This window comes from Erinaceus europaeus, chromosome 10 (assembly GCF_950295315.1).
Source record: "Erinaceus europaeus chromosome 10, mEriEur2.1, whole genome shotgun sequence".
NCBI classification, from domain to species: domain Eukaryota; kingdom Metazoa; phylum Chordata; class Mammalia; order Eulipotyphla; family Erinaceidae; genus Erinaceus; species Erinaceus europaeus.
The window spans coordinates 118,446,402-118,468,404 of record NC_080171.1 but is presented as its reverse complement, the minus strand read 5'-3'; the positions used below and the strand labels follow the sequence as shown (position 1 = coordinate 118,468,404).

Below are 22,003 nucleotides of genomic sequence, written 5' to 3'. Positions count from 1 at the left end.
CATTTTAATCTAGTTTCCCCGTTTTGTACTAAATTGTTAATATAGCTCACAAAGCGCATTTATTTATAGACATCTAGAAAACAATCAAAAGTATAAATATCTTTCTATATAGATATCATTAATAATAAATTTTATTTGGACAAGAGAACTTGTGCCAGAAGAGTTTGAACAGCATGATTGAAGGCTGTGCCACTCCTGCGAGCAGCCACAGACACACACAGTAAGCGAAGAGAAAGTCGCACCTCAGAGCCCGTCATGATCAGTGAAAACACCTGGCACAGACTACAGACGTGCTAACAGATTTCCTTCAGGTCATGACCAGCATGGGGGGGAAAAATTGGGACATAGATACTCAGCCAATGTCTCAATGTGTACAGCAATATGCTGCATTTAAAAGTTAAATTCTACTTTAGTGTTAGCATCAAGCCCTTAGGAGGAAAAAAAGAAAACAAAAGAAAAAAAAAAAAAAAAAACCTCTCCTTTCCCATTTATACACATCAAAAACTATTCACACTAGCCCAGCAGGTTCTTGCTTTTGCCTGGAGACAGTCAGGGGGTCACACTGAGAGTCTCTTTCACATGCAGGCGCACAGCCACCTTCTGGCCTGAAGGATTCCGTCTATCAGTTGTTAAGGAAAGCCAGGAGGAAGCAGTGCAGGTCTCTGGGAATTTCGTCCCTTCCATAAAGAAAATGCTCTGCCACAATTCAAGTTTCACTCAGTCAGGAAGACAGAAGGATTTAAGGCTTTGGTGACAATTATGATCCTCTGAGAAATCATTTTCCCTTTACGTCAAGATAAGATAATAGTGTTTACTGTACTTTCTCTTGACTCTTAAAATCCCTGGTATTGGTGTAGGCAACTTGCACCTGCAATCAGTAAGTCCACAAAGGAAGGTCTCGCTTCCTCCCAGAGGCGTCTCAGGTCACACCCACGCTGAGCACCTGTCCCACCTCGCGCCCCTGGGAAGCAGGAAAGACACCAAGGTCCCAGCTCCCTAGTACGTCGAGGACGCTGTGCTCATGGCATCTTCGGAGATCTTGGTACTGGTCGGGTGGATGCTCGCAAAATATTTGACATCACTGTCACGGTCCATCTGGAGCGCCATGATGGCCTGTTCCACAGCTTCCTGGTGACAGCTGGCAGAGGTCAGGAAAAATTCTGGCAACGACAAGTGCAGTTTACAGACAAAATGAGTCTGACATCTCACACTTCTGTCAAATACAACATTAAAAGACGTGATTTTTCCACAAGGTCCGCTGAACCACAAATAGGAACTGACGCTGATTTGTAGTACAGTAACAACAACAACAACAACAACAACAATTCCCAAACATCAGAGAATTAAAAGACTTATTTTAGAGAGTAGACTAAATTTCCTAATATTCAACTGCAACGAGTCTTAAAAAGATCTCTATCAGTAGGGCGTGGGCAGTGGTGCACCAGGTAGAGTGCACATTTCACCATGCACGAGGACCCAGGTCCAAGTCCCTGATCTCCAGCTGCAGGGGGAAGCTTCACAAGTTAAGTGTTCTGGGTCTCTTTCTCTCTCTCCTCCCTCTCCCCACCTCCTCTCCCTTCTTCACTTCTGTTCCTGTCAGAATAAAAGAAAAAAAAGAAGTGAGGCCGGGTGGTGGCACATCTAGTTGAGGACACATGTTAAAATGCACAAGGGTGCGGGTTCGAGGCCCCGGTCCCCACCTGCAGGGGGAAAGCTTTGTGAGTGGTGTATCAGGGCTGCAGGCGTCTCTCTGTCTCTCCCTCTCCTTGTCTCCTCCTACCCTCTCGATTTCTGGCTGTCTCTAAGAAAGGTAATTTTAAAAAATGATAGGCCCAGTGGGGGTTGAACTGTTAGGTAGAAAACTGAGAAATGTCACACATGTACAAACTATTGTATTTTAATACTGACTGGAAACCATTAGTCCCCCCAAAAAGAAATTAAAAAAAAAAATCAAAGAGGGTTGTTGGGTTAGGGTGTAGGGCAGGCACTGAGCCCTAGTGAGAGCCCTGACTGCATGCGAACAAGAGTTACTATCATATACGCAACAATTAAACATATGCATTTGTAACAGTTATTAACCTAAGTGAATGGAAAAAAGTGCTCTCCAAATGCCAACTACTCCCACAACACAAACTCTCTTTTCTAGCTATGTCAGTATAATTGCTAGTTGAAAAAAAAGTTCTAAAGCTGAGAAGCAATTTTTGTTTATACCTATATTCTACAAAGTTTACTAAGTTCTTTTTTCATGTGCGGTGTGCCAAAGACAATAATTTTTCATGGTCCTAAATAGTCACCTTTTCAAAACTATTCAATTTTCAACAAGTATTTTTTATCTTTCAAAAATTCAGACTGATACCAGAAGTTAATCTGAACTGTGAGAGCAAAGAGACTGCATGTCTGAGGCTGTTAGTGTTAATGGCAGCATTCACGAGGCAGAAACGGTGCTCTAAGGGCTTCTTTTTCTCTCTCAACTGCAACTATCTCATCTTAAAAAAACAGAAGTCTGGGGGTCGGGTGGTAGCGCAGCGGGTTAAGCGCAGGTGGTGCAAAGTGCAAGGACCCGCGTCAGGATCCCGGTTGGAGCCCCCAGCTCCCCACGTGCAGTGAAGCAGGTCTGCAGGGGTCTGTCTTTCTCCCCCCCAACCCCCATCTTCCCCTCCTCTCTCCATTTCTCTCTGTCCTTCCAACAATGACGACAATAAGAAATACAACATCAAGGGCAACAGAATGGAAAATGGCCTCCAGGAGCAGTAGCTTCGTCTAGTGCAGGCACCCAGCCCCAGCAATAACCCTGGAGGCAAAAGAAAAAAAAGTCTCAAAAAATTAAGTAGAAGTGCGATGATGAAAAGCACTTCCCCCCCCACTCTCTAGTCTTCTATGTTCACTCTTAGAGTGAGCCGTCATTAACGACTGACCATCTTCAACCAGATTTCTAAAAACAGAATGACTGAAGAGCGCACTCGGCTTATCTATCTATTCAGTAGTAGACGCCCCCCCTCCCTGCTGCCAACACTCTTCTTAATAAAAGTCATCGACCTACCTTTTTCTAGGAGAGTTTGTCTCAATGTCTTTGCAAGAAGCACTCTGACATTCGGAACCCTATCATTTGCCAAGGTTAGCAAATGTGGCATCAGGTGCATAGCAAACTGGTCCATGGGAAGGCAGTCATCTTCAATAACAGTCTGGGAAGGGGAGGGGAGGGGAGGGGAGGGGAGGGGAGGGGAGGGGAGGGGAGGGAAAGGAAGGGAGAAAGGAAGGGAGGAAGAAAGAACCACGTCAGGTTTCTCTGTCAACTCATTCTACCACAATGCAACACTACTCAACAAAATCTTTCACTGACCACTTAAGTGCTATAGATTTAATTACTCCATTTATTTTTTTTAATTGACATAATTAAGCATCCTGGGAGATGGCTCTGTAGGCAGACCACTTGATCACCTAGCTTCAATTTCCAGCACTGTATGTGACAGAACAATTCTCTGGTCTCTTTTCTCTCATTAAAAAAAGAAAGGAAAAGAACACACACACCCACCCACACACACACACACACACACACACACACGATGACTAAATCTCCATAGATACACATGCTCTGTAAGCTGTACAGAGACCAGACATGTTCACAATCTCCTTCACGTTCATACCTGCATTGAGTCAAAAGCCCCAGGCGCCCTCTAGTGGAGGCCTGTGGATGTTACCAATTCATAAACAGCTGGGGAACATGGAGAATGAAAGAGAAAGACCTGCTCTGAGGAAATCACTGGCTCTAAAAATAGAAGCCATAAAGAAAAGTTCTGCTCCTTAAGAAAGAGGGCGCGTGGTCTGGGAGGTGTCGCAGTGATAAAGCTTTGGACTCTCAAGCATGGGGTCCTGAGTTCAATCCCCGGCAACACATGTGCCAGAGTGATGTCTGGTTCTTTCTTTCTCCTCCTATCTTTCTCATAAATAAATAAAATCTTTTAAAAAAAAGGGGGGGGGTGCATGGGGAGTTGGGCAGTAGCGCAGCAGGTTAAGCGCACGTGATGCAAAGCGCAAGGACCGGTGTCAGGATCACAATTTGAGCCCCCGGCTCCCCACCAGCAGGGGAGTCCCTTCACAGGCGGTGAAGCAGGTCTGCAGGTGTCTGTCTTTCTCTCCCCCTCTCTGTCTTCCCCTCCTCTCTCCATTTCTCTCTGTCCTATCCAACAACAATGACATCAATAACAATAATAATAACTACAACAATAAAACAACAAGGGCAACAAAAGGGAATAAATAAGTATTTAAAAAAAAGAAAGAAAGAAAGAAATCACCAGGTTCTCACTCACCTGGCAGACAAAGACGAAGGCCTGCCGGCCGGACCACTTGGGGCATCTACCGAAATTCTCTACGAGCTCGTTGATGAGGTCCACTCCAAACGTGGGTGGGGCTGCCATGTGGAGCTTCTTCACCATCTCACTGACCTGGGGGAAAAGAAGTGAGGAGTAGCTCTTGTTCAGTGACTTTACGGGAGACTATGAGCAGAATCACGAAAGTTGAACACATACCAGCTTGTAGGAGACCCAGCGAACAGAAGAGACTTTATCTGCGCACAGACTCAGAGCGATGGGCCGTAAGTAATCGTAGACATCCCTGGGACCATACAGCTCGAGAAGGAGAATCAGTTGCCTGCCAACGCGAATCAGAAAAAGCAGTTAGTGTCTTAGCATAAGACAAACAGAAACAGGTTTATCATCCAGACCATTTGCAGAACTGCACACTACAGCTTGACAACACAGGCTGAGACCAGTGAGGAACCAGCTAGAATTGGACGTAGAACTACTTCGATTTTTTGACTATCGGGAGATGCATTTAAACAGTGCGATGATCAAGGAGTTTATCTTTTTGTTTCTATTATTCAGTTTATATTAGATACAGGGGAAGATAGAGCCCGACTCCAGTACATGGAAATGGGGATCCAGAACTCGACCACAGGAGCTATTTCCTGATGGCAAGGATTCTCTCTTTTGCCTATAATTTAAGGAGAGCAAGAGTGATGGAAATCTGCATACGGAAGGACCAAGCAAAACATGGAACCGACTTTCCCACAGTAACTGTTTAAATTGTGCTCGGAAACTTCCATCTACAAAGCAGGTATACCAGTAAGGAAGGCCTTGTAGCTTTAGGCCATCTGACCTGCACCCGTCACCACTCTGAGCAATTTCTAGTGGGATGTCTGTCTGGCGTAAAGGAGTCTGTTAACATCCCCAATATCCCTGCCGTGCCAGATGCAAACTCGGCCCGCTCAGGGCATCCGCTAAGCTGACCCCACAAATAAAGCAGTGCCCTTGAAGGAGTAGTTGAGTATGGATGCTACCCACTTTTCAGATTTTGTTTTAAAAGTCTTCACAGTGTAGAAGCAGGGAGTGAACTATAAACGTGTTTTAACAGTGCAGCAGTGACAAACCACACGTGTATTTATTCAGAGACCTAACTTCTCAACAAGAGAAATAGAAACTTACTCTTTTCTGGGGACTGGGCAGTGACCCACCCAGTAAGAGTGTACAAGTTACTGTGCATAAGGACCTGAGTTCAAACCCCTAGCCCCCACCTGCAGGGAAGAATTTTCATGAGGAGTGAAGCAGTACTGTAGGTCTCTCTCTCTCTCTCTTCTCTCTACCTCCCCCCTTCCCTCTTAATTTCTGTCTCTGTCCAAAAAAGAAATAAAAACTTTTTAAAATTCTTCTCTGATATTAAAAACTCCCCCCACACTCTCTGGCCTCTGCCGGGTGCGACATATACCTCATCCCAAGAAAGGAAGGCAGGCCTGCACTGTGGAGGAGCTTTAGCAAGAACACAGGACGTGGCATGTATGAGGTGCTGAGTTTGATCCCTAGGACTGAAAATGCCAGTCATGTCCTGATTCTTCCTCTGATTCTCTTATCAAATCAATATGTCATTTTATATAAATATATAACTTTTGAAAAAGTGATAGCAGTTCTGACGCATGCTACCACATAAACCTTGAAAGCATTACACTAAGTCCTCAGGCAGTGTTACAAGTTGGACACATTCCACATGCGCAGAATATTCAGAATATGAACATTCACTGCGACAAAGTAGATTAGTGATGGCCGGCGGGGCTGAGGGGGGTGGAGAGTGAGTGCTTTTCAGGGCTCATCTCTGGGGAAGACAAACGCTCTAGGCCTGAGAGAGGTACTGGTCGTACAGCACCGAGGATACACTCCATGTCATTAACTGGCACATCCGGCTATGTGTGACAGTACCACAACTTAAACACATGGTGGAAAACTTTCCAAAGTGCAGAAGAAGGGGGGAAAAAAAAAAAGCTGAGAGGAAATGCACTTTCAGCAAGACCAGACTAGGATATACACAAAGTCCTGAGGGGAGGGACCTCGAAAGGCAAAGATGCAGCAAACACACAGCCCTCCGAAGCACAAACGGTAGACGGGTCCTTGCAACTTACTCTGCCAGTTCAGCTCGAAAGCGCCAGTTCCTACTATTATCTGTCACCAAAAACTCCTGGAGTTGATAAAGATATTCTCTTCTTTTGTCAATATGAAGAAGCTGAGGTAACCAAACAAAAATGTCTATTAGAACAAGGCATGGGCTTATTTCCTTTATTAAACGGTTTCAAATCAGCGACAAATCATAGGGGTGGTCCTTCTTTACGGCCATCCGTTTTCAGCAGAGCACTGCTCAAGTCTGGCTTATGGTGGTGCTGGGGGACGGAGGGGTGTGTTCTTAGGAAAGACGATGTGACATGTGCCTTGCCTTATTCTAAGAACAGGTAAGCCTCCTTTCCTTTCCCAACTCCACCTACACCTCTTGTTTCCCAGGTGTTACCTGAGAGAAAGGTGGCAGACTGTGCACAGAGGTTTGATTTGGTGGCAACCAGGTCGCCTGCGCTCGGGCGCACAAGGCCTCCAGAAGGTCACACTCGACCTTCCTCTGAAGCCTTTCTCTAGCCCTCGTCCTGATCCCACCTGCAGCAGCTACATGCCGATCCTGCGGCGCCTGTTTCCCAGGTGTGTCTCCTTCCCCTTCCCTCGTCTTCAACTGGGGGAATTAGTGAGAGACGGTCGACAGTTTACGCTTCTCTTTCAACTACTGGTTTCTTTCCCTTGTTCCAGTGGCCCTCACGAAGCCCTGCAGTCTCACTAGAGAGCTCTACACCTTATTCCCAAGGCCTTCAAAGGGCGGCACGGACTCCTTCCTGTGAAAGGCACTATGGAGGCACATTCTAAGGGCTCAACAAACATGCCGAGTGAAAAAAGATCGTCTCAACTACTGTCCTGCTGTTATTTAAAATTGGGTTCATAGTAAACATGGAGCAACCCCCTACAATTTGATGTAAACAGAAGCAAACTATACATCAGATAGACAGGATCACAAAGGGGAGAAGTGTAGGTTAGACTTTAGTATTCTGGGTTATGTTATTATTATTATTTTTAAAATATTTATTTTCCCTTTTGTTGTTCTTTTTTGTTGTTGTTGTAGTTATTATTGTTGTTACTGATGTCATCGTTGTTGTTGGATACGACAGAGAGAAATGGAGAGAGGAGAAGACAGAGGGGGAGAGAAAGACAGGGAGAGAAAGGCAGAGCTGCTTCACCGCCTGTGAAGAGACTCCCCTGCAGGTGGGGAGCCCCCCCACAGGTGAGGAGGCGGGGGCTCAAACCGGGATCTTTACACCAGTCCTTGCACTTTGCGCTATGTGCGCTAACCTGCTACACTACCGCCCGACTCCCAGAATTAAGTAATTTGTAAAGTCAATGCCATTTACCTTGAGACCAGAGACCTCACACAGATTTCTGGAATGAGGACTAAAATCTAATTTAACATAATTCTTTTAAATTAAAGCACCATCAACAAAACTGACTGAAACAGGGCTATTTCTCTAAGCCACCTTAACATCAACTGATGTTTTCTTAAAAAGAACGTATCATTTGATAATAGCAGAAAATAAAAAATCTTAAATTTAAATTACCTTCAGAAAGTCATGCAAATGTTTCAGGACACCTATTCTGACTTCATCAAGATCTTTTAAAAACCCATTAAATATTGGAACCAGATCTGCAGCTGTCAACTGATCTCCAAGAATAATCGCAAGTTCATGGATGGAGAAGGCCAACGTTCTGCGAACCTTCCACTGTAGAAATAAAAACAACCGTTTTTGTTAGCAAGTGAGCACAAAGTGCTTTTGGGGCTATAGCTCTCATACGGCACATGAAAGATGATTTATACTTGAATAAAATTAAAACACAAGTTACAGCAATGACAGATCTAAGTGCCCATGTATCAAAAACTAGCAGAAAACTTAAAAATGTCTGCACAGCGTGTCCTGTCTCTTTTTTCAGTAATGAAGGGGGATGTGCCTGCAAGTCACCTGACGTTTTGGGTTTTGTGGTTCTCTGGGCACTCTATGTCCCACACTGACCAAGGCTGACAGGTATTCTCCTTGCCCTAACACAAGACAGAGGGGGAGTGCAAACCAGAGCACAGGGGATCCCAGGAACCCGATTCCTTTACAGTTTCTCATAGTTCAAAAATTCAACAAAGTAATTTAAAGAAAAAATGTTATACATTTATTTATTTTCCCTTTTATTGCCCTTGTCATAGTTATTATTGTTTTTATTGATGTCGTTGTTGTTAGATAGGACAGAGAGAAATGGAGAGAGGAGGAGAAGACAGAGAGGGGGAAGGAAAGACAGACACCTGCAGACCTGCTTCACTGCCTGTGAAACGACTCCCCTGCAGGTGGGGAGCCAGGGGCTTGAACTGGGATCCTTACGCCGGTCCTTGTGCTTTGTGCCACATGCGCTTAACCCGCTGCGCTACCGCCCGACTCCCAACAAAGTAATCTTTTTTAAATCTATTTGTTGTATAGAGACAGTCAGAAATTGAGAGGGAAGGGAGTGATAGAGAGACAGAGAGACACCGGCAGCCCTGCTTCACCACTTGTGAAGCTTTCCCCCTGCAGGTGGGGACCGAGGACTCGAAGCTGGGTCCTTGCTCACTGTAACATGTGCGCTCAACCAGGTGCACCAACACCTGGACCCCTACCCAAAGTAATTTTTTAAGGAATCAACAAATAACTAGAGTAGGAAAAAAGTTTAACTGACAGTCCCATAAAAGAATTCCTGGGAGTTGGGCTGTAGCACAGCGGGTTAAGTGCAGGTGGCGCAAAGCACAAGGACCGGCATAAGGATCCCTGTTCGAACCCCGGCTCCCCACCTGCAGGGGAGTCGCTTCACAGGCGGTGAAGCAGGTCTGCAGGTGTCTCTCTTTCTCTCCCCCTCTGTCTTCCCCTCCTCTCTCCGTTTCTCTCTGTCCTATCCAACAACGACAACAACAATAATAACTACAACAATAAAACAACAAGGGCAACAAAGGGAATAAATAAAATAAATATAAAAAAGAATAAAAAAAAAAAGAGAAAAAAAAAAACAAACTCCTAAACGGAAAAGCCTGCATTTGTAGACAAGTTAACATTAAAACGTCTTTTCTTCGGGGGTCAGGCAGTAGCTCAGCAGGTTAAGCACACGTGGCGTGAAGTGCAACAGCAGAAGGATCCCGGTTCGAACCCCCGGCTCCCCGCCTGCAGTGGAGTCACTTCACAAGTGGTGAAGCAGGTCTGCAGGTGTCTTTCTCTCCCCGTCTTTCCTTCCTCTCTCCATCTCACTCTGTCCTATCCAACAATGACGACATTAATAATAATAATAAGGGCAACAAAAGGGGGTGGGTGGTAAGGGCCTCCAGGAGCAGTGGAGTCTCAGCAATAACCCAGGAGGCAAAAACAAAACAAAACAACTTTTCCCCCCTCCACATTATTTTCAAATTGCTGCTTAACTTACACTTTTAACTGCTAAGGAGCATCAGGTTTATCCCCACCCTCCAATGTTAGAGCACAAATTTGCACCTACATCCATGATAAAAAAAACAAAAACAAAAAAGAAACAGCTGAAGCACAGATGTCTGGATGAGGGTAGGTGCCTACCCTATGGAGTAAAAATGGAGATGCAGGGGCCTGGGAGCTGGCACAGTGGATGAAAGGGTTGGACTCTCAAGCATGAGATCCTGAGTTCTATCCCTGGCAGCACATGTACCAGAGTGATGTCTGGTCCCTTCTCTCTCCTCCTATCCCTCTCATAGTGTAAAAAAAAAAAAAAAAAAAAAAAAAAAAAGAAATGCATATCCACTAATAGAAAAATTCAAATTATATTCTCTCTAGTTTTTATTTTTCTGTCTTGAACTTGCCAATCAATCCATTTCTTGAAAAGCAAAATACTAATCACTAAGGCACTTAAGAAAAAGTCACTCATCTCAACAGCAACTGGTTTAACCAAACTCTTAGTGAGAGATTAACTGAACTCAAGGAATATGTTTTGTTGCCAAGTTTTGGTGTATAGAAACCCATTCTAGCAGTGTAGAAATTTAAGTCACACAAAGTCAGGGGTGGTGCAGGCTGGCAGAAAAGTCACAGATGTCCAAACACCCTTCACAATCCATGCTCTTCTAAAGCTGTGGACAGTGTGTGAGAGCAGGGAGGGAGGGAGGACACCCTACAAGTCTTTTTCTACATGGACTGCAATGCAGACTGAATTCAGGATAGGAGCCAGGGGTACTGGTTAATGCAACTACAACTATATTACGGCTTTAAAAAAGTGTTTATGGGTTGGGGAGATAGCATAACGCTATGCCAAAAATGACATATGCTTTAGGCTCCCAGCTCCCACGTTCAATCCCCAGCACTACCATGTGCCAGAACTGAGCAGTGCTCTGGTTAAATAAATTTTAAAAGGATGTTTACTACACTGTTTCTTTCTCTTTTTAAAAAAATTTTCTTCATTTATTTATTCCCTTTTATTGCCCTTGTTGTTTTATTGCTATAGTTATTATTGTTGCAGTTGTTGATGTTGTTGTTGTTGGATAGGACAGAGAAATGGAGAGAGATGGGGAAGACAGAGAGGGGGAGAGAAAGACAGACACCTGCAGACCTGCTTCACCACCTGTGAAGCGACTCCCCTGCAGGTGGGAAGCCGGGGGCTCAGGCAGGATCCTCACACCGGTCCTTGCGCTTTAGCGCCACCTGCGCTTAACCGCTGCGCTACTACCCGACTCCCTTCTTTTTTCTTTTTTAAAGATCTTATTTATTTATTAATGAGAAACATAGGAGAAAGAACCAGACATCACTCTGGTACATGTGCTGCCGGGGATTGAACTCAGGACCTCATGCTTGAGAGTCCGGTGCTTTATCCACTGTGCCACTGCCCGGACCACTACTACACTCTTTCTAAAAGGAAAAATAAATCCTATATCGTCAAATAATTAGTCTCTTCTCCGAGGTGCAGCCCGACATATATCAGAACCTTAAACAACAAGCTTCTAGGATCCTTAGGTGTGTCAAAAGAAATTGCTTCTACTATTTCGGAGTAAACACCTAGATTAAAAAGTTGTCAACATGTAAGACAAAGCACAAAGAAATATCTTTGGTAGTTATTACTTTTCAGATATTTTCTAAACAAAAAAATTATGAAGATTTTATTCACTAACACAAGATAGGGAGAGAGAAAAAAAAAAAAAAAAAACAGAAACGAGAGCATCACTCCAGCTAGCACCTGGGATCCCAGAAACCCCATTACGGGCTTCTTCCTTCCAAGGCCACTGCCTTCCTTCTCTTGGGCTACCTCCCGAGCTTCTACTTTTGTTTTTTCTTTTTCCCCCTTTTGTTGCCCTTGTTGTTTTCTTACTGTTATTGTAGTTATTACTGTTGTTACTGATGTCGCTGCTGCTGGATAGGAGAGATGGAGAAAGATGGGGAAGACAGAGAGGGGGAGAGAAAGACAGACACCTGCAGACCTGCTTCACTGCCTGTGAAGCGACTCCCCTGCAGGTGGGGAGCCGGGGGCTCGAACCGGGATCCTTCCGCTGGTCCTTGTGCTCGGTGCCACATGCACTGTGCTTAACCTGCTGCACTACTGCCAGACTCCCTTTTTTTTTTTAAATTATTACGCCCATCTGTACATTTATTTTCTGTAATGGCAAGTACTTGAGAGGACATGAACAGAAACTCTACCAGGCTTTGAAAGGCAAAACGTTGTACCCTCCACACGCACATTTCATAGATGCTCGACTCACCTGCATGTCTGACGCCAGGGTCTCATAGGTCTCCCTCAGGCAATGCCAGTTCTGCCGGCCGAGGGTCAGGGCCACACCAGGAAGGCTGTACGCACAATGCTTAGCGATTTCAGTGTCAACGGTCTGTGCCCGGGAGGGGTCGGTCATGGACAGATACTGGTCTAACAGAGCCTGAGGTACGACATCCTGGTGAAGAGAGAGACACAACAGGACGCACTTTGAGCAGCTGGAATAGCAATGAGATGATCTTGCTTCTAAACATAAGGATCTGACACAGCATTAAGCAGTAGAGAAAGAACAATCTCAAAAATTTCAGGTATCTAATCACTGAAAAAAATAAAAATGATTATGGTCTTAAAACAGAAAACAGCTTGAAAGGACAACCAGAACTGGTACTAACTAAAAATGAAATATCAAAAAAAAAAAGGCCAGTACCTTTTTAGTAAAAATGACTTATTTATAATGAGAGAGAGAGAGAGAAATAGAGCCTCACAAAGGCACACACAATGCCGGGAACTGAACCTGTGCCTTGTGCAGGCACGTTCAGAGCTGTATACACACTATGCCACCTTCTGGACTTGTAATGCAGGCAAGAAACATCAAGTTTAATGTAGATTGATGAATGTGGCAAAAGTAACCTTTGTATGCTCCAAGCACACTATTTTTTAAAAATAATACCCACTTTTAGATATAAATTTAGGAATTACTCATGAAAATTTAGGGCCTACATACCTAAAACCATTTTTTAATATTTATTCATTCCCTTTTGTTGCCATTGTTTTATTGTTGTAGTTATTATTGATGTCGTCGTTGTTGGATAGGACAGAGAAATGGAGAGAGATGGGGAGGACAGAGGGGGAGAGAAAGACAGACACCTGCAGACCTGCTTCACCGCTTATGAAGCAACTCCCCTGCAGGTAGGGAGCTGGGGGCTCAAACCGAGATCCTTACCTAAAATCATTTTTATAAATATAAGAAAAAGTAAAATGAATAGCAGCTAGGAAAAGACTTAGTGGTCAGGGCACAGGGCCTGCATGCTGGAGGCCTCATGTAAAATTCCCTATGTTTTGGCCTCTCTCTCTCTCTCTCTGTGTGTGTGTGTGTGTGTGTGAAATAAAGATAAGAAAGACAATCTTGCTTATGCATGTGGAATGTGGCTTGGATACAGAAATAAAAGTAACACTGGTTGCTTTGGGGAAAACAAAAATAAACAGTAAAAGAGAAAAACAAACTCACTCAATGCCTCTTTAACGTTTGAATTATTAACTGCAGACACCTTTTCAAGTTTAAAGACATGAATACGCAAATGTGTGCATGCAGAATTCGAAATAAGACTATAGTTAAGGAAAACTAACAATACTGATTCCACTAGTCATAAAGAAGTTCATGTTCACATACTCTCTAACCTAGGAAATCTACCTGCAGTAACCCCAGAAGCAATCAACAGGCAGCGACAAGCATGATGGGTAAAGCAGTGCTTATAAGGGCACAGTACTACTAACCCGAGGTCTGGGGAGACAGCGTGACAGCTGAGCTGGAAGGCTTTCCTGCTGAAGCACCAGAGGCCCCTGCTCATGAAAACACGGAGCGGCTAGTGATGCCCAGAGGCTGGTGAGCTCGTGCTTTGCGTGTATGAAGCTCTGAACTCAGTTCCCAGCATCACGTGCCTGCATGTGTACACACAACTGCAGTCATGGCCATAATACCTTTTTATCTTTTTGAATTGATTAATTCATTTATTTTCTGCCTCCAGGGTTGTCACTGGGGCTCGGTGCCTGCACTACAAATCCACTGCTCCTGTGGCCAGTTTTGTTTTTTATTAGTCTTTGATTTTTTGGATAGGACACAGAGAAACTGAGAGGGGGAGGGGGAGACAGAGAGGAGAGATGGGGAGAGACACCTGCAGCCCTGCCTCACCGCTCCTGCAGGTGGAGCCGGGGGTTTGAAGCAGGATTCCTGCGAGGGTCCTTGCACTTTGTACTGGGCGTGCTTGACCCGGTGCGCCACCACCTGGCTCCTCTCCAACAGCTTTTTGAAGCACAACACAGCTCCATACGAATGGAGGCTGGAGGGCTACAGCTCCTTATGTGCTCGTGTGGAAAGATCTCCAAGACACTTTTCTTTTTTTTTAAATAAAGGAAAAAGTACAAAGTATTTTATATCAATAATTCTGCATGTTTAAAATGAGAAGGCCGCTTGTCACTAGACAGCACTATATAAGGGCTTAGAGCCGTGTTCTCGGGCGGGCTTACAGCTTGCCGCAGGGAACCTGGGGCAGCTTATCCCTCTGCATTGCGCAAGACAAAACACGTTGTCATGTGACACCACCACGTCCAGGAAGTACATCAACTGGGCTCATGCAGCCACAAAAATAAGTAAATACAAAAGAGAAACTGTGGATGCTCTCAAGAATGGGCTTAACACGCATGCAGAGAGAAACACTTGTGTTTATGTTTTATTCTGTTTGAACTTTCTTTTTTTTTAATATTTTATTTTATTTATTTATTCCCTTTTGTTGCCCTTGTTTTATTGTTGTAGTTATTATTGTTGTTGTCGTCGTTGGATAGGACAGAAAGAAACGGAGAGAGGAGGGGAAGACAGAGAGGGGGAGAGAAAGACAAGACACCTGCAGACCTGCTTCACCGCCTGTGAAGTGACTCCCCTGCAGGTGGGGAGCCGGGGTTCGAACCGGGATCTTTATGCCGGTCCTTGTGCTCTGTGCCACCTGCGCTTAACCTGCTGCGCTACAGCCCGACTCCCCGTTTGAACTTTCTTATAGAAAGTATGAAAAACAAAGAGACAAAAAAAAAAAAAAAAACCCAAAACCTGACTATAAGCACATTAGCGAGATATGAATTTTTTTAAAAAGGGAGTCGAGAACAGCCACAAAAATTAAGCGTTTTTGTCACTTACTTGTACTTTAGATCGCCTTTCCTCGTCGGGGCTAAAACTACCACTGGTGCTCAAGTCTGAATCGTTATGGATATAGTGGAGAGAGGAGTCCGTGTTCTGTTAGGAAAAAATATTTTATTTAAAAATGGTCTCGTTTCACATTTCTTTCACTAAAACTATCTTATCAAGTTACTTACCTGTCAAGAGTACTAAATATATATATATATATATATATATATATAAATACATATAAATTTTTCTGTTCTTACAATTTATGAAAGATACCTAAAACCTTTCAAGAATGAATCCCAGAATGAAAGCAACTGAAAAGAAAATGCCGAGCTAGTCTCAAAGTGGCCCGGTGAGCTACAATTGGCTCATTTACAAGTTAGTATCTCAATTAGATGTTTTAGAGGCCGTAGGATGTCAGATGTCATTTGTCTACTGTTTCTTTTCTTGGCCATTCATTTTGAATTTCTCATTATTTTTGGCAGCTAAAGCCAATGGCAAAATACCTTCCAGAATCAAGGTACTGCACAGTACTGCATCTCCAATGACAAAAGGTGAGTTGGTCAGGGTTTCATTCTGAAACAGTGGCCATTACATAAAACGCCTTCATATGCCCGATGTCATCTAACAAAAAAAAAACCCCAAATAGAAACCCACTAAACCTCTACGACTCTTTCTTGCTATCCCAGTGTGTCTGTGTGTGTCTGTGTCTGTGTGTGTGTGTGTGTAGCCACTCTGAGTTTATCTTTCAAGCTCTTCAGATCTGTGACCATTTGGCTCGGGCCATCAGCGGCGTGTTCATCTACAGAGTTAAGGGATCAGAAGATACTGATGCCAAATAACGGTGGCTTGGCAGGTTATACTAGGAAATCAGGGGGGTGGGTTATAAAATAGCTCCAAGAACACAGCAAATATGATGCTAGTAACAGTACCCACCCTCACACTCCAGAGTCCAGATTATGCCACTGGCCCTCCGCAACTTGGCCTCAAGTCCCGATCTTCAGCTCAGAATACTGTGTTGCTTGCTGCAGTGAAATGGTCCGATCAGAAACAAAGCACCTCTCCAAAAAGAAAAGGGAAGAGTTAATTATTCTTGATAACGGGCTTTGTTTCTAGTAAGACTATTTCACTGCAGTGAGCTACATTAACATTAAGGCTACGGACATGGTCATGTAGACAGGATTGAGATCTATTTTTCCAAGCGTTTCAGATGAGACAAATGTCACAAAGACAAGATACGGTGACAGTCAGTTTTCTAAAAAAGGAGGGCCGAGGGAGATCAGCAACACACGCCATGTGCCGATCGCAAAATGTACTGTCTGCAAGTCAGCGGCTACACGGTCCCCAGGAAGGTTGCGGATTCGCACTGCTCTTGATAGACACGTTGAGCCCGTTACCTCCACGGCACTGCTGATGAAAGGCACCGGGGCGCCTGGGTTCGCTCGGCTCTCGGGCGGCTCATCTGTGCCCGCGTCGTCCTGCACGGCTCGGCTCGGGGCTGCGTCGCCGGCTTCTTCCATGCTGGACGCGCGAAGTGCGGCTGACAACACGTCCACTTGCGCTGCAGTCGGAACAGGGTGGAGGCGGCACGTGAGCAGCAGAACCAGGACCGGCCCGACAGCTTCTCTCTCCTCCGTGTCACACCGGAGCAGACACTTTGCTGACACGGCCGGCAAAAGGCTGGGGCGGGGAGGGGGGGGACACACTACTGCAGTAACTAAATCATTGGTTCTCCGAGAGGAAAAGTGAATAGCTAATGTGCCTTCACGAGATTAAAATGTTTATCTGCTACTGAGCATTATTATTCTGCGTTGGTCAAGGAGGAGAGAAACGCTATCTAGTTTGAGAGGTGGCTCCCATTTATTGAAAGGAGTCAAATCCCAGTGTCAGTGAACTACGTCTTGGTAGTGTGTGAATCAAACTTAACCAGGCTCACTCACTCACTAAGCTACCTTGGCGGGACAGCAGTCACACAAAGCCTGCCAACATCAAACACGGGCAATTACAAAGGCAAAGGGTTTGTTGTCGCACTTACATTTCAACACCTCATCTTTTCCGAGTTCATTTTTCTCTAACTCACTTCGAAAATGAGATTAGTAGGTTACCCCAAACACAAGGGAACCCAAATGCCAGCTGTCTTGCTTGTGACAAACCAGGATGGTAACATAAACATACCAAGAAGTCGTGCTCAGTGCTGGCAGACTGCACTGTCCACATTTTAAACTGCACCGTCCTTACAAAAGTGATTCAACATTAAGCTGAAACACTCTTACGCCCCCCCCCCCCAATGATTCATTTAGCAAAATCAAACAAACACTGCTTGGGATTACTGCCAGTACCAATTCAGCAGCTATAGGCTCACAATAGAAATATTTATAGATTTCAACTTCAAATGTATTTCACACACACACTAAAACTAGGCTGTGCCCCACCCCATTTAAATTCCCCTTAAGAAGCAACCACAGCAAAGTGCCGTTACTGCCACGCTGCAGCATTGGAGAATTTCTACTCTAACTGCATCCGATTATCGGCCAGTGGAGATGGAGCAACACGCAGCATACGGCTCTACTTCACTAGACGATGCTTTGCTAAGAAAAACAGGGAGCGCGGCAGGTTAAGCGCATATGGCGTGATGCACAAGGATAAGGATCCCGGTTTGAGCCCCCGGCTCCCCACCTGCAGGGGAGTCGCTTCACAGGCGGTGAAGCAGGTCTGCAGGTGTCTGTCTTCCCCAACTCTCTCCATTTCTCTATGTTCTAAAATAAAATAAAGACCTGGCTGCCAGCCCCTGGTTCTCCCGTGCAGGGAATTTCGCAGCAGTGAGGCAGTGCTACAGGACAGGTGTCTCTATCTACCCCTTTCCACCGGACTTCTGTCTCTATCCAACAAGAGACACATGATTTATAGACAAATTCAACACATTACTGACTGATTGATTTGCCTCTACGGTCATGGCTGGGGCTCAGTGCTGGTACTATGAGTCCACTGCTCCTGGCGCCATCCCCCCCCCATTTTATTGAATAGGACAGAGAAAGAGAGAGATGGGGAGACGGAGAGAGACAGACACCTACACGTGCAGACCTGTTTAACCGCTTGTGAAGCAATCCCCCACGGTAGATGGGAAAGAGGTGTATGTGTGTGGAGCAGGGGAGGGACTAGAGCCCGGGTCCTTGCGCTTAGTACTATGTGCGCTTAGCCCTGTATGCCACTGGCTGGCTCTGCATTTATTTATTCCCTTTTATTGCCCTTGTTGTTTTATTGTTGTAGTTATTATTGTTATTGCTCTTGATGTTGTTGTTGTTGGATAGGACAGAGAGAAATGGAGAGAGGAGGGGAAGACAGAGACGGGGAGAAAAAGTGACTCCCCTGCAGGTGGGGAGCTGGGGGGGCTCGAACTAGGATCCTTATGCCAGTCCTTGCGCTTTGTGCCACCTGCGCTTAACCTGCTGCGCTACCACCCGACCCCCTGCATTTATTTTTTAATAGGAGACAGAATGAGAGACCAGAGCACTGATCAGTTGTGGTTTATGATGGTGCTGAGGACTAAACATAGGACCTCAGACAATCAGGCATAAAAACATTTTTGCATAATCACTATGCTGTCTCCCGTACCCTGTACTAATTGAAACGAAAGATTTGTTTGCATGAGAGACAAGAAAACCACTCAGCTCTGGCATGTGCAGTGCCGGGGATTAAACCTGGAGCCGCAGTCACGCTAGCTCTGTGCCATCAGTGAGACTTACGCTCAGCCATCAGTGAGACTCTGTGTATTGATTAAAAAAAAAAAATCACGGGAGTTGGGCGGTAGCACAGTGGGTTAAGCGCAGGCGGCGCAAAGCACAAGGATCCCGGTTCAAGCCCCCGACTCCCCACCTGCAGGGGAGTCGCTTCACAAGTGGTGAAGCAGGTCTGCAGGTGTCTATCTTTCTCTCCCCATCTTCCCCTCCCCTCTCCATTTCTCTCTGTCTTATCCAACGACATCAACAACAACAATAATAATAACTACAACAACAAGGGCAACAAAAGGGAATAAATAAATATTTAAAAAAAAATCACTTTGGTCTCCTCCCTGCCCCATGGAATCTTTTAAGTTTCTAAAATAAAACTGAAACAGTACAAAAAGAGATAGCACAGTATCTAAGAGTTAAACTGTATTATTCCACACGAAATGCCTGGTGAGTGTGGAGGTGGGGAGGGCAGTGGGTGTATGCGAAATTCTTAGCCCCAGGATGTAATTGACAAAAGTCTTTCACAGAAAAGGCCGTCTAGAGGCTGGGGGGAGAGCGCAGTGGCTGAGCAGGAGGCTTTCATCCTGAGGCAACAGAGCTGGGTCCCAGGTTCAATTCTGGCACCCCCCAGAAGCCAGAGCTGGGCAGTGGGCTGGCTTGAGAGGCGAGCACACCTACCATAGGTCATGTCTTGAAGCACGTCACGCAGCCCTCCTTGCTATATTAAAAACCTATGCTGAAATGTGTTTGCATGTATCCTACTGTGAAGACATCTCCTTCAGAAAATCCAGTATGAACACCATGGCGGGGCCAAATAAGGGCACACCTGGTTGAATGCACATGTTATAGTGCACAAGGACCCAGGTTCAATCCCCTATGTCCCCATTGCTGGAGGGAAGTTTCACCAAGTGGTGAAGCAGTGCTACAGGTGTTTCTCTGCCCCCACTTCCTTCTCTGTTTCTGTCTCTATCCAATAAAAGAATTAATAAAAATACTTTTAAATTTATTTATTCCCTTTTGTTGCCCTTGTTTTATTGTTGTCATTGTTGGATAGGACAGAGAGAAATGGAGAGAGGAGGGGAAGACAGAGAGGGGGAGAGAAAGACAGACACCCGCAGACCTGCTTCACTGCCTGTGAAGCGACTCCCCTGCAGGTGGGGAGCTGGGGGCTCGAACTGGGGTCCCTACGCCGGTCCTTGCGCTTTGCACCACGTGCATTTTTTTTTAAATTTAAAATAAAGTATCTAATTTTTAAAACAAAGGCTATCTATGTCACATAAATATCTTCAATTTTAGGGTAGCTGCAAGGATTTCCTAATGCAACTATTATAAGTAATCTATGTAGGTCTTTAAGACCTACCACATTAAAACTTTTATTTTTATTTATTTATTTTTTAATTTTGTATGTTTTACCAGTGTATTGCTCAGCTCTGGCTTATGCTGGTACAGGGGATTGAACCTGGGACTGTCGAGCCTCAGGCATGAGAGTCTGTTTGCATAACCATTATGCTATCTACCCCCCCCCCGTCCCCACATTAAAACTTTTAGATGAATGAATATAACTTATTTCTCTAAATTTCAAAATATACCTGTATGCCTTGCCATGTACTTGTAAGCTGCTGGTATTCAATATTCAAATAAAGGCAAAATAATTCTCTTTCATTCGTTTCTTTCTTCCCAACACAAAATTCCATCAAAAAAAAGCAAGACGACAGGGAGTCGGGCTGTAGCGCAGCAGGCTAAGCGCATGTGGTGCAAAGCTCAAAGACCAAAGGATGCCGGTTCGAGCCCCCAGCTCCCCATCTGCAGGGGGGTCGCTTCACAGGCGGTGAAGCAGGTCTGCAGGTGTCTATCTTTCTCTCCCCCTGTCTTCCCCTCCTCTCTCCATTTCTCTCTGTCCTAACCAACAACAACGACATCAATAACAACAACAATAACTACAATAATAAAACAACAAGGGCAACAAAAGGGAATCAATAAATATGTAAAAACAAAACAAACAAAAAAAGCAGGATGACTAATATTACTCATTTTGTAGCAGTAAAATGGTGAAGGAAATGCTGGCCGTTTAACTAGGGATCTGTGAAGGGACACTGGTCCTAGAGGGACATGCTCAGAAATAGGGACCGCCTGGAGATTCTGACCCTGACGCCTTCCTTACAGAAGCCGGCGCAGCTGAGCTAAACCTCTGTGGCCTCTGGCTCCTTAACAGACCACACTGGTGGCAGATTCCTAACAATGTTACCAAATCACCCAGCAACGTACTTTTCCAATTTCCCTAGGACTCAGTTATGTTGCGGTATATTCTGTGATAGTGAGAGTCTTTCCTTTGGTGGCCTCTGGACCCAGCTGCGGTAAATAAAACTGGTACTGGGCTTGGACCCCTCTTATCCTATGGTCTTGTCGATCATTAGCACATCAACAGAAGTCACTGAATAAATAAAAATAAGACTGGTACTGGCAATTCTGCTCAGTAGCTGTGTGTGGTCAATACTGAATTCGTTTTGTGATCTCAAATTCAAATAAGGGATTCTGGGATAGTCTTGAGCTAAGTGGGGAAAAAAAGCCTCAACTTCCCCAGGCATTTGGAATTGGGGCTCCAGGGGGGTAGCTTAGGAGGGGGTCCAATGGATGAAGCATTGGACTTTCAAGCACAGGGAGGCCCCATGTTCGACCCCTAGCATCACATACACCAAACTGCTCTGGTTCTCCTCTCTCTCAATAAAAAAAATTAAACAGATCTTTGTAAAACAGAAAAATAAACAAAACGAAAGAAAACGGGAGGGGGAGCTCTTCTTAATATCTTCGTATTTTATTACTTCTTATTCTTGATCTTCCATTTAAACTACTTCTGTCCTATAATGCAAAGACATGTCTGTATACTCACAACACGACTATCTCATTTCAGTCCCTGAAAACTCTTAAAATTGCCACCAGGATTATCACTGGGGCTTGGTGTCACCGTTATGAATCCACTGCTCCTGGTGGCCTTTTTTTTTTTTCTTCCATTTTATTGGATAGGACAGCAAGAAATTAAGAGGGGAGGGGAGTGGGAAATAGAGAGGGACAGAGAAAGAGACACCTACAGACCTGCCTCACTGATCCTGAAGCATCCCCCATGCAGATGGGGGGGCGAGGGCTCAATCCGGGTCCTTGTGCACTTAGCCGGCTGTGGGCGACTGCCTGGCACCCCAAAGCGCACACAGTACGAAGCACAAGGACACACTCAACAAGTAGTGACGCAGATCTACAGG

General features: G+C 44.9%; 1 protein-coding gene across 3 annotated transcripts in view; it reads right to left on the bottom strand.

The window, feature by feature from the left end:
- Nucleotides 1-33: 33 nt before the first annotated feature.
- PPP4R1 (protein phosphatase 4 regulatory subunit 1) overlaps nt 34-22,003 on the bottom strand; it is a 53,521-nt gene continuing 31,551 nt past the window's right edge. For all 3 annotated transcript variants that reach the window (XM_060200690.1, XM_060200688.1, XM_060200689.1), the window contains exons 12-20: nt 16,419-16,582; nt 15,034-15,129; nt 12,121-12,306; nt 7,970-8,131; nt 6,446-6,546; nt 4,527-4,647; nt 4,308-4,442; nt 3,041-3,182; nt 34-1,160 (exon numbers count right to left, since the gene is read on the bottom strand). In XM_060200690.1, the coding sequence (XP_060056673.1) occupies nt 997-1,160; nt 3,041-3,182; nt 4,308-4,442; nt 4,527-4,647; nt 6,446-6,546; nt 7,970-8,131; nt 12,121-12,306; nt 15,034-15,129; nt 16,419-16,582 (1,271 nt within the window). In that variant the 3' untranslated portion in view covers nt 34-996. The remainder of the gene's footprint in view (nt 1,161-3,040; nt 3,183-4,307; nt 4,443-4,526; nt 4,648-6,445; nt 6,547-7,969; nt 8,132-12,120; nt 12,307-15,033; nt 15,130-16,418; nt 16,583-22,003) is intronic.